At 52.4% G+C, this 12,110-nt stretch overlaps 1 protein-coding gene across 1 annotated transcript in view; it reads left to right on the forward strand.

The window, feature by feature from the left end:
• The first annotated feature begins 66 nt into the window (after nt 1–66).
• The window catches only part of LOC112114903 (nudC domain-containing protein 3), a 53,796-nt gene continuing 41,752 nt past the window's right edge, over nt 67–12,110 (forward strand). Inside the window, exons 1-2 of the mRNA XM_029912650.1 lie at nt 67–204; nt 3,105–3,409. Of these exons, the coding sequence (XP_029768510.1) occupies nt 67–204; nt 3,105–3,409 (443 nt within the window). The remainder of the gene's footprint in view (nt 205–3,104; nt 3,410–12,110) is intronic.

Below are 12,110 nucleotides of genomic sequence, written 5' to 3' on the forward strand. Positions count from 1 at the left end.
AGGCAAGCAGCATAGAAGTGACCTGCAGAGAGGAGCAAAAATGGATTTGTGACTTATTACTGAGTCATGACGGACAAAGGAGACCTGGAAGTTATTTTGTTCCTTCTTGTTATTAACGTTGAAGCCTTGCCTTCCTTGCCTTTTGCTGGAGGACCAGAGAACTGGTGTGGGAGTTTTCTCATCCCCCAGTGGAATGGACAGGATGTATTTTTCAGGGAGAGCATTCACTCCAAGTGTTTTGCAGGAGTCTACGTTAAATTGGTGTGAACAAAAATAGAGGCAAACTAACGAGTTTTAAACAGTCTGACTAACAATCCCTTTTCCTCTCAATTGCTCAGGTTTCAGGTCTCTTGTGATGTCGTAATCTCATTAGTTCTCCAAGCAGTTCTCCAGGAAAACCAGGGAAGGCAATGTCTGATATTTCTAATGTTCAAAAAGACAGTTTAAAACACCAGGTAACCCCCTCTTTGAGTAAACAGGCGGCTTTTCAGGGCTTTAGGCAGCATAAAGAAGCAAACAAAGCCCATACCCATTGTTTCCTTTGCAGATCACGTTTCAATAAACAGGGTCGTACTGAGGGGGAGGAGCCAAGGGACATGAGGGGACCACATAGGCAGTGGGCTTGTGCTAGGGTTGGTGATGGTGTGTCACTGTAGTTCTGTGCTTCCCTGCCCAGCTGCAGTAGCTACTCAGAGCAACTCTCTCTCCGTCCTCCTAATGCTGCTGCCTCTCTCACCACAGCAGCTTGAGAGCAGTATCCCTGCTTTCCAGAAAATGGAGCAGAGTGCATCTGCCGTTGCTTTTGATAGAGCACTGAGATCTGCAGAGACCTCGGCTCCTAACATCATGCATTGCAGCTTAACATTGCATTATGGGGTTCAGCTCCTGTCCCCGCTGCTTTGATGGCAGAAAGGGGACAAAACAGCCCCCTGGGGAATATCTTCAATACAGGGCTGGCATAGACCCCCATGTGCAGCCCCTGCCATAAGAGACTGCTGGCGAGTAGCCAGAGATGGTAAGGGGAGTCATTCCAAGAATTCTGAGCTTCAGAGAAGCCCATTAACAACTGTAGCCAACTTCTGTAAGTTAGAGCAGACCCTGGGGCTGTCCTAACTCATGCTAGGAGCTGTGCTGTCTGCAGGGGCAGCCCAGAATCCTGTGTGTGCAAAGGAGGTATAAAGCCCCCTTTGCCCTCCCCCTGCTTGTGCTGCGCGACCCAAGGCAAGTACAGAATCTCGTCCCTGGACTTGTAGCCTGTGAGCCCACAAAGGTGAGGGTACCTGTCGACCCCACTGGAGAACTCTGCAGCCTGTACTAGGAATTAGGTAGAGAAGTTGCTGTGCACGTGGAGCAGCCCGATGAGGTGACAGACTAGTAAGTGTTACGGCCTGTTGAGGAGAGAATGTGTATCTTCTAAATGAGAAACTGTGTCATGTTTCCCCCCCGAGGAGTAGCTCAGGTCTAATGACTGTGTGAGAACAAACCACTGCACAGTAGCCTAAATCTTAATTTCCCCAGAGAGGCCATTCTGGGCTCCGGCTTCAGTCACTTCCAGGACATGCTGTTTCTTTCCACTAGCCATGGGCATTCAGAGCCGAGACACTGCTCCCAATGGTACTGTGCTGCAGACCAGTTCAGAGGTCACCCTCCCTTCTCAGCTCAGGATTTTGGGTCCTGTCCTGATTTAAAGGGCACGGTCTGAGCCGTGTCTCTGAATGCTCTGCCTTGAGCTGGTTTGTGTTTCATGATTGAAATGCAGCTGGCCGGGTGGGTCTCTATGAATAGCACATGTGAGTCACTCGCTGGGATTCTTATGGAGCGGCCGTGCCTGGTTTCAGGCTGTGGCTGCACTAACATGCTCTTTGCCCTAACGCTTCTCCGAGGGAGCTGCTGGTGGCAATGTCACTCCTTTCGAGAGAGCTCTGCCCTTCCGACTGAGCCCGCCTGTAGCCTGGCTCCTCCGTCCAGTGTCTATTCCCAGAACTGCTGACTTCTCTAGAACTGTGGCTGTGTTACTTCCGTCAGCTTTCTGCTAGCCTGACCGGGCAGCAGTACTAGCAGGTATGGATTTAAGAACAAAAGCCCAGTGAGCATGTGAACTAGGGAGTTTGGAGGGGAGGAACCAGTGTGGGGTTAGGGTAGGGATGAGGTGGTACAATTGGAGAAGTAGCCAAGACCAGGTGGGTTGGGGAGTGGCAAGATTGCACCTGAAGACGAAGGCAGGCCTGGTGCAGGTTGGAAGCTGCTGGCTTCTCTAATCACCCCTCTTTTGGCCTCTCTTCTGATCTCCCACCCCCCCAGTAGCCTCCCACTGTTTTACACACACACACAGCCAACCAACCCATTTCTGTTTTAGATTAAAAAAAGAGAAAGAACCAATGTAATGTTGTTTGTGAGAGAGAGAGCACGGTGTACATGTCTCAGGGTAACTGCAGCCGCGGTGAGCTGCCTCAGAGCAATGACCCCACTGGAGGTTTCCTACTTAGGTACAGTCCGCAGAAAATGGAAGAATACATTTGCTTATTCCTGTGTCACCTAAAGAATCTGTCAGCTCACTGCTCCAGGCAGGCATGCTTTCTGTCACCAGTTTCCTGTTAGAAGCAGTGCTATACTGAACTAGTGTCTCTTTTCCAGTCTCAGTGCCTCTAGTGTCAAGGTGCAAACCCTGCACCATGTCTGCTTCTGAGATAGACGCATATTACACCTCTACCCCGTTATAACACAACCCGATATAACACGGGTTCGCATATAGTGTGGTAGCAGCGGGGCTCTGGCGGCGCTTTAAAGGGCCCGGGGCTCTGGCTGCTGCGGGGAGCCCCGGGCCCTTTAAATCACCACTGGAGCCCTGCCGCTGCTACCCCGGGGCTGCGGCAGCAGGGCTCGCTGGTGCTTTAAAGGGCCTGGGGCTCCCTACAGCCGGAGCCCCAGGCTCTTTAAATCACCGCTGGAGCCCTGCCCCCCTACCCCGATATAACGGCGTTTCACCTATAACGCGGTAGGGATTTTTGACTCCCCACGACCGCGTTATATTGGGGTAGAGGTGTAGCTGTGGATTGATGGCTTGGCTGCCTGCTTGTTGGCTTGATTGGCTTTATCTCTTTCAGGCATTCAAGAACTTTGAACACCTGGCCCGTCAGGATGATGAGAAGAGGCAGCGGGAGCTTGTGGAGAAGATGAGGAAAAGGGAGGAGGAAGCGGCAGCGGAGAGGATGAAAGTGCCTGCTGTAGCTCAGGAAGTTGAGATCCACTCGGCACCAGAGCCAGTCCCTGGCCCAGATGATGGGGCTGCCACCAGGCCTCAAGAGCCCACTGCAGCAGAGGAGACAGCCGAAGCGGCGGACAGCTCTGCGGCCGCAGAGCCACCAGGAGCAGCTGCCCCAGTGGAGTCCCAGCCATCAGCATTGCCCAAGTAAGGGTCTCTTGTTATGGTACTTCCCTTGTGTCCGTTGCAAGCCTAAGCAGCTCATTCTGAATAGAGTCTAGTCCTCAGTCCTAGCTCACGAGGTGATGGGATTGTGGGAAGGCTGCACTTCTCCAGGGTGGTGTTTAGATTCTTCCCAACAGAGATAATTGTGTTGTGGGGACAAAGGGCAGCCCCAGCCTTGTCAGGCCCATCAGTCAGAGGAGGTGACGTGGATTCACAGAAGCATGGCAAAGTCTTCAGATTTGGTTTCCTTTGCTCCTTTCTGGGCACTTTAGTCTGTCTGCTCTCTTCTCTCCTCTAAGCAGAGGAGGTGGTCTGTTAGCACCTCCCTCTTCACAACACTGCAGTACAATTGTTTGCTCAGCCAAGTCGCTAGGCCTTCCTCCCCCATGGTCAGCTCACACACAGTCGAGACAAGGCCACAAAGCATCTTTTCTCCCAATATGGGATGTGGTACTGCTTGTGCATCTCCACGGACTCTACTACTTGACTGTGTTTCAGTGCATTCAGGGAAAACATTGTCAGCTATCCCATAATGCCTCGGGAAGTTAGGTGCCCAACTCCCATTGCTTTCAAACTCCCTCAGTCCTCCTTGAGCACTCTGGCCATGCACCGAGAGCAGAGACACGTGGGGCAGTTCACTCTGGGAGGTTACCACACACAGAACTGGGAGCAGGGAGGACCAGCCAAACTGGTTATACCAGCGCAGTTAGGGTCCAACTTCACAGCAAAACAAATGACCTTGTCCCAGCCTAGGCTGCAGGCCTGGGTGCACACCAGCTGATTAATCAAGCCATATATAAAGCTGATTGTTTCACTCCTTTGTATGAGCTGCAGTGTCAATGGGACCAGAAGGTCAGGTTGTTTTCTTTTGTTCCTTGGGGTTTCTCTCTCCCCGGTGGAAGATCTCCCTGGCTCAGGCCAAGGCCAGCGCATACATTCCAGAGCAAAGCTGGACTCTCTTCATTTTTGAACTGGCCAGTTTTTAAAACCTCTGTGCAGATGTCTGTTACCCCTGTGTGAGTGAGGAGCATTCTGCTGGCCTGGGCTCTCCTAAAACAATGGCAAATGACCCTTTGCAAGGCTAAGTCAAAATGTCTCCCCTTTCCTAGAGTGATTTTGTGGGGAGGAGCTGTGTCTGTTTCAGCTGGGCTCTGCTCCTAGTAATACCCACTTGTCACTCTGGAGGAGCTGTTCTAGAATGTTGAGTGATCTAGAAGCACAGCTACTGCCGGGAATATATCAGGGCAGATTCTTTGGATAGCTGGCTGCCCTGCCCAGCCCATACAAACCACAAAGACCAGGGGATGTGAGGATGGTGGAGAGGGATTGGATGGTACAGGGGACAGATGATGGCATATAAAGCATTTTGCCTCTAGATCAGCCATTCAGATCTAGAGCAGATTAACAAGTGAAAGTTGTTACCAGCTGGTGGCTCTTTAACTGCCTTTGTGAAATGAAATTCAGTATGATAATTAATGGACAGGTGTCCACTTCATAACAGGGCCTGTGTGGTCCCCTTTACTGACATCCTCCTAAGAGATGCCAAGGATCGAATGGGCCACAGCAATGTCAGGCCGGTTAGGCAGGGGCAGTTTGCACTTCTGTTGCCTGGGCTGTCCCGGTGACAGGGGCTGTCAATCTCCGGTATCCATTCAGTACCTTTCAGCAGCACTAAATTAACGGTAAACAGCAAAGAAGCGTTAGTAAGACACCAGGCTAATGAAGTATTAAAGGCCACACGTGAGTCTCTCTGGGCTGAATATTTCCGTCTAATCCTCAGGGATGGGGATGTTCCATGTTTCTTTCTGAGGAGACAATGCCAGAAGAAAGAACGGAAGAAAAGGATTACCATATGTCACGGACTCACAGATCGTGCCCACTCTTGGCCCCGTGCGGTCCGTGGGGGGTGCCCCTTTTAGTGAGACAGCCCTTCTCGGGGGTCCACTCTCTCTCGGGGTCAGGCCCCTCCACCTCCTGGATCCGCACCTCTCGGAGCCCTAGCACACCTGTTTCTCGCCGTGGGCCCCCTCAGGGAGTCCACTCGCTCTGGGCCTCCATCCCCAAAGGGGTTGATGCAACCCTGTTCTCTAGACCGGAGCGACTCTCAGCCAGCATAAAACAGGAGGGTTTATTGAGAGTTGAACACAGCACAGGAAACTCTCAGGGCCTCAGGCCTGGCCTCCCTCAGCCCAGCACACCCCAGTCTCTCTGCATCCAGGTGGGCTCTGCCTGCTCCCCATCTCCAGCCCAGAGCCCCCCTGCTCCCAGCTGGGCATCTGAGATCACCGGCCCCAGGCCCTGCCTCTGTCCATTGTCTTCTCTCCAGGTAAACAGGGTCGTAAACTGGGGCCTCCTCTCCTGCTTCTGTCCTCTGGCTGGAACCGGCTGGTTAGGTCACTGGGTCCTCACTCTGCAGCCCGTTGTCCGCCCACTGGCCAGAACCGGCTGCGTCTCCTCAGCTGGGCCTCCGGGTCGCCAGGTCACCGGTCTCTGGGGTATCCATCCTCCCCGCCATCGGCTGGGTCCCCAAGTCCTCTCTCCGGTCCTCTGCAAAACGAACTCCCTCTCCCCTCACCTCGTTAAACCAGTAACACCCAGGGAAACTGAGTCCCACCCCCTCCGCATGCAAACCATTGAAACTCCACAGAAAACAAGAAAACCCCCCACTTCGTCACACCATAACTCTGCGTTTTTTGGCTCTTATAGTGGGGTGTGTGTGTCTGATCCTTAATGTACCTTTCCTGTGGTTTGAGAGAGCTGCTGTATGAGTGGTGGATCCAGAATGTATAGCCTTCCCTGCCCCTCCAGTGACTTTATATTGTGTCTATTAAAACGTTGTTATTGGGGGTGGAAGGCAAATGTCCAGCTCCTCATATCATGGCCCTGCCCCGCCTCCCCAACCCAGAGCACACGGACCATTTCATTCTTATGAGTCTGGGTGCTAAGAGTTCAAGGCATAGCAGGCTGGGCTCATTTTCAATCCCCTGGCATCCCTCAAGAGCAGAGCCACCACCCAAAGGCAGGCCAAGGGTAGTGTGACACTGCCAGGACTCCCAGAGATGGAGAAAGATGGTTTTTCCCCCCCTTGTCTGTGCTTTTTCTTCCTATTTCTACCCAAGCAACAGTGTGTTTGGCAGGACCATCCCCTCATCAGCAGATCAGAATATTGCAGGCAAAGGATTATGGGAAGTCCTTGCATTGTTGTCTCCAAACGCTGTCTCTTTGGTAGAGGAAAGGCATGAAAAGCGAAAGGCCTTGCATTGCAGTAAAGTCCCTCCTATTCCCCCCACCCCTGTTTATTGCAGTTTGAAAAGCTGCTGTACATGCGCTGGCTGCAGTGGAGAGGAAGCTTCTCCAGCACAGTGGGTTGTGTTGATTTTTATCCCCTTACAGCATGCCACGGTTTCACAGCAGGGCTGGCATGCGTGTAACGAGGGAACAAGCTGAAAGGGCTGGTTGTGTTGATGAGTGCCTGGAGTGGCTTTCCTCTTAGGAGCGCTACAAATAGGTCTCCAGAGCCTTTTGGTGCTTCAGGATAGGGCAGCTGGAACAGTGTGTTTTTGCCAGCACAGTCTAACTAGCTTGCATGCTGAGTTTGTGCAGCAGCAAGTGGAAGGATGGGACAGAGCGATCCCTGGGAGCTGGAACCAAGTGGCTGAGCGGATTGGTGACAGCCAGTGAGCCTTCCACCTCTAGGTTTCCTGGGTAAACATGATGTATGTCGGTAATGAATGAGGCCAGTGAGGAAAGGCCATTGGAAAGAGAGAGGCTGATCAACTTGATTCTAGTGAGGAGTCTGACCCAAGACATCTTTGATCCACATAAAAGAACCAGGTGGCCTTCTGCCTCCTGTTTGCTAGGACAGAGGATGTGAAGCAGGAGTGCACCCTGAGGGCTGCTGGGTTAGTCCCATGTGGGACCAAATGCAGTAAGGATGGGAAGATTAGAAAGGAACAAGAGCTTCAGGGAAGTAGAAAGAGAACGGAAGAAAAGAATGATGTTCTGCTGCCAGAGTTATAGTTGTCCCGTGCATAAAAGCTTCATTCTTCCAGGCTGTCAGTCTGGCACCGTTCACTAGCATGAAATTTGCAAAAAAAACGGTTAGAAGTGGCAGATCCCTTGAGCCTGCCATGCAGCCGCTGCCCTGCCTAGCGTGGCTAAAACCGACTCTTTCTAAAAATACATCTGAAAAATTAAATCTGTGTGCAAAAAAAGACCTGAATGCAAGTTACTGGCACTCAGGTTTAATTTCAGATTTATTGTGTTAATAGTCTGTGGGACTAAGGTTTGACTTTCTGAGTTGTCCTCTTGCTATAAGGACAGTAGTTGCTGGGAGTAATGAGTATGTAAGGGTGGGTACTTAAGGCCCCATAAACAAAAGTCCTATGAACAAATGTCTGGACTGGGGAAAATAAGCAAGACGAATTAGAAGCGATATTAAGGGAAGGAGATTGATGCAGTGGGCATAGGATGCATCTTGTTATGGATGTGTGTGAGCTGATGGGTACAGTGTCTGTTGGAGAGACTAAAAGAGCAGGCCCACCCCTGCCTAGCTGAGGCTTGGAATGAGCATGCTACAGCCGTGTTCTGTGAGCAGCACTTGTGTCCAAGAGCAATTGAAGTTGTTGGCTTTAATTTCTCAAGTCCAATGGTGTGTGACCTCAGGGACAAACTCTCCCTGTGCAACCTCATGATGTCTAAGACCAGTTGGGTCTGTCTTTTTGACCGCCTGATAAATTTGGGTTCAAGGGCTGGCCCTGGAGCTTCCATCCCATATGGGACAGTCAGATGTTTAAACAGTGTGGTTGAGCTAAGTATCCAGCAAACGGGTTGGGCTGGGCTGTCTAGTGGGTGCTGTAGTTTCAGTGCCACTGGACCTGGTCTGAGCCTTCAGGATCTTCAGGGAACTCTACAGCAGAGCCAATGAATTTGTCTACAGCTCCTGGCTGCTGTGTGGCTAGTGTTACTATAGTGACTGAGTGTGGTTAAGCTTGGAGGGGAACTGATTGTGTAGGGCTTCTCCAGCGTTGTATCTTCCGAGGCTAACTGCGGTGGGTATTGTCCTGTTTGTTAAAGAGTGGCTCAAAGCGAAAAAAGCAGGAAGAGACACGGCTTCTTTCAGTACAGCCTGCCCCTTCAGAAGAGCCACGCTGGGGGCGATTTCAGGAAAAGCCACACTTTTAGGGACGGGAAGTGTTGGCAGACATGGTGTTGCAGTATCTGCATCGGAAATTCTTTTACCAGCCTGGATCTTCCGGTCCCCTGTGGTGTGTGACAGGGAGATCCAAGAACAAGACGGCCTTGTCATGAGGACCTCGTCCTGTGCGTGATCCCTGTAATGGGCGACAATGGGCAACACTTATTGGGAGAGGAATATTCAGCTGTCTGTAGGGAAGAGTACAAGAGGCTGGGCTGCCATTCTTCAGCCTGCTCTCACCCTGGAAAGCCAGGCTTTGGGGAACAACTTTGCTGCTGACATTGCTGAGTGAGAAGGGCTACTTCAGGGCAGTCACTAAGCAGTGGTGTCTCTACAGCCCCTCTGCCAGCTAGGCTGGTTCTCCTCTTTCCATATCCGGCCCTGAACCCATTGAAAACCCCTGCGTGACAACCCTCTCCCCACCTCCTCTCAAATGTGTGCATGGCTGTGTCATTGCAGGGATCAGTAGAATTGGGTGAGGAGCGGCCTGAGGAGCTCTCAGGCCCAAAGCCCTGCAGGGGTGCCCGCTGCTCAACGGGGCTGCTCAGAACTGAGCGATTCCAGGCCTGCAGAATCTGACTAGGGCTGTTTTGCAGAGCTGACTGTAGCTAGTGCTGTCTGCCTCTGGGTGGCGCTGCGGTCACCTGAAAGAATGTCGAGGGCACTCGGATAATGGCTATTAATAATTTAAAGAGCGAGTTCCTTCTGCACAGCCCCCTGCCCCCCCCCCCCCCCCCCCGACAAAATTCGACGTCAGCAGCCTGGTTAGTAGGAGCTCATGAATAATGCACATCCCCAGCAGCTAGCTGAATGCAAAAATGAGATAAAACAAAAATATTTTTCTCTCTTCTCCGAAGGGGAGTGTGGGGGGGAATAAAGAAAAACCAAACGTGTTAGTTCCCCAAACTTTAGTGCCGTGTAAATCTAGGACATTTAGCATCCCAGCTGCATCAAGCCCCAGCAGCGGCTGGATGAGCCCCTGGGTTCCCGGGCTTGCATCCTGGCGCCTCTCGTAAACTGCCTCAGTATGGTCGTGGCTTTTACGTGGCTGCAGCAGGTTTGGTTCTGCTCTCTGGATAGTGCCGAATAGGCGCTTGCCAGGGACTGTGTGGATGAGAGGCTTGGGCAAGTCACTTTGTCTCTCTGGGCCTCGGTTCCAGTGGCGGGAATAGCTGGGCCCTTGTGTTTGTGTGAGTACGTACGTTAAAGATGGTGAGGTTCAGATACTGTGGGAATGGGGGCTAGAAAAGTACCTTGAGAGACTCTGTTGTGTTGAAGGCCTCTTCAATGCAACTCTTACCCACCCATGTATACAGGGCATTCCCAGCCCCATTGCAGGGCAGAAGTTTCCCCGGCACTTCTGCCTGTGTCTACCCACCATTCCAGTCCATGGGGTATCTCGTGAGCACATCTCCCACTCTTCTAAATCTCAAGCCACTTGGTACTCTCACCTGCTCCCTTTCGGTTGAGCGTGGAATGACCACATCTGAGGGAACGTGGGCTTTGATCGCTCTCCCGCAAATGAAGCACTTAGCTCTGCACTCCCCCTTGGCACTCCTTGCAGCACTCCTTGGTAGCCTGGCTGCAGCCACCCCTCATTAATCAGGATCAGGCTCCCTTGTGCCTCACGTCCTCACTTCACTGTGCTCCCATGCAGCAGTGGGCAGGGCCACGCCCTTAAGGGACAGGACCAGCACCATCTTAGGCTTAGTCAGTGGAGGTGACAGAGGGCATGTCCATCTCCCCAGCATTGGCCTGCTGATCCCTGGGGGGCTGTGTCAGGCATATGGACACTACCCCACCCATGATGAGTCTCCAGCTCCTGTAGGATCATAGCAGGGCAAAGAACACTGAGTTTGCAGCCATGTGTCTTGCACAAGGTGGTGAATTCCCCCCTCCCCCCTTCTTCACAAGCAATTCCCATCTGCTTCGAGAAGCCGTTCTCTTCATCATTCATGCTGCTTGAGCTCAGTTCCTAATTTTGAGCATCTCCCTTCTCACCCAGCCCCCTTCTTGGATTTGGCTCTGCATACATTTGCCACATAGCATTCAAAATAGTGCCCGGCTTCCCACATGTGCCGCAGCGCAGTCTGGCCTTTGAGTTCTATTTATGCTTCTTGACTCTGGCTCTCAGTTCTTCTCCAAGTGCTTCTCTCCAGGAGGCTGAACTTTCATACTGACCTAGTGCTTCATCGCTGTGCGGTGGGCTAGCTGCTCTTGAGAAGAAGCTGCTTCCCAGTGTTTTCTGGGAATTAGTTAATTTCCAGAACCACACAACTGTTTGGAAAGCCACAAGGAGCCGGCAATGGCCAGAGGATGAGTGAAGCAAATATCACTGGGAGTCTAAATATGGTTCAGGATGGTGGGTGTCTCATCTTCCCTCTTATGTATTCTCTGTCCGGATAGTTACACAAGAACGTCCAGACTGGGTCAGACCAAAGGTCCATCTAGCCCAGTGTTCTGTCTTCTGACAGTGGCCAGTGCCAGGTGTCCCAGAGTGAATGAACAGATCAAGTGATCCATCCATCCCCTGTCGCTCATTCCCAGCTTCTGGCAAACAGAAGCTAGGGACACCTAGTTCCCCCCCCCCCCCCTCGCCTCCACACACAGCACTTCGTCACTGGTGCCTGCAGAGGGGCAGCTTCCAAGTGTGTCCTGGTCAGTTTCACAATGCTCTTGCTCAGACAGGGAATTGCTCTGTGCCTGAGCAACAGCAGGTGGGTCTTCTGAGTGTGGAAGGAGGAGTAGCAAGCGAATCTCCCACCTGCTCCGAGCAGCAGTAGAGCCAGAGGCTCGCACCGGTTCTGCTCTTGCACAGAGCGTGGCACCTCTGGCCCAGCAGCCTTGTGTCAGTTCCATGCTGGGGGCTGTGCTGAATACTGGGAGCACTACGTGCACCATTCTGGGGGAGGAGGGCAGTGGGAAAGGGAGCAGAAGGGGAGCTTGAGTGAGACACGTGCAGGAGGGATGAGTACACAGACAGTGGTGAGGTGTGATAGGTTACCAGCAGGCAGAACTCAGGGCTAAGCTTGCTGCATGGCAGGGCCTGGAGCTCTATAGAGCTGCTCCACTCCATCCCACTGCTCTCGGGCGGAAGGACGGAGCAGCATCTACCAGGCTCAGCCAAACGGATGGTCTCCACCCTACAGGATCTATGGGGGATGGAAAGACCCCTTTAAAGAGGAGAGGCTTAAAAGGAGGAGATAGAAGAAGCAGAAACTGGTTGCTGGCTGTGATTGAAGTTCAGGGGGCAGGTGGCCGTCAAGGTCTTTCAGCTTCTGCTGCAGTAGCTTGTGGGATCTGGAGCCTAGAAATAGACGCTCAGAAATCGAGCCCCTGCTCCCCGCAATTTGAAAGTGTTGGGAGGTGGGGTCCACACCTTCCTTCCCCTGGCAGACTGAGAGAACCCAGCACAGCTCTCCTTTGTACCCTGCTCTGCTGCTTCCTGGGCAACCCATGGCTCTGGCCCCGCTCTGACACGAGGCC

The sequence above is a fragment of the Terrapene carolina genome, unplaced genomic scaffold (genome assembly GCF_002925995.2).
Source record: "Terrapene carolina triunguis isolate 2854851 unplaced genomic scaffold, T_m_triunguis-2.0 Scaffold51, whole genome shotgun sequence".
Lineage (NCBI taxonomy): Eukaryota > Metazoa > Chordata > Testudines > Emydidae > Terrapene > Terrapene triunguis.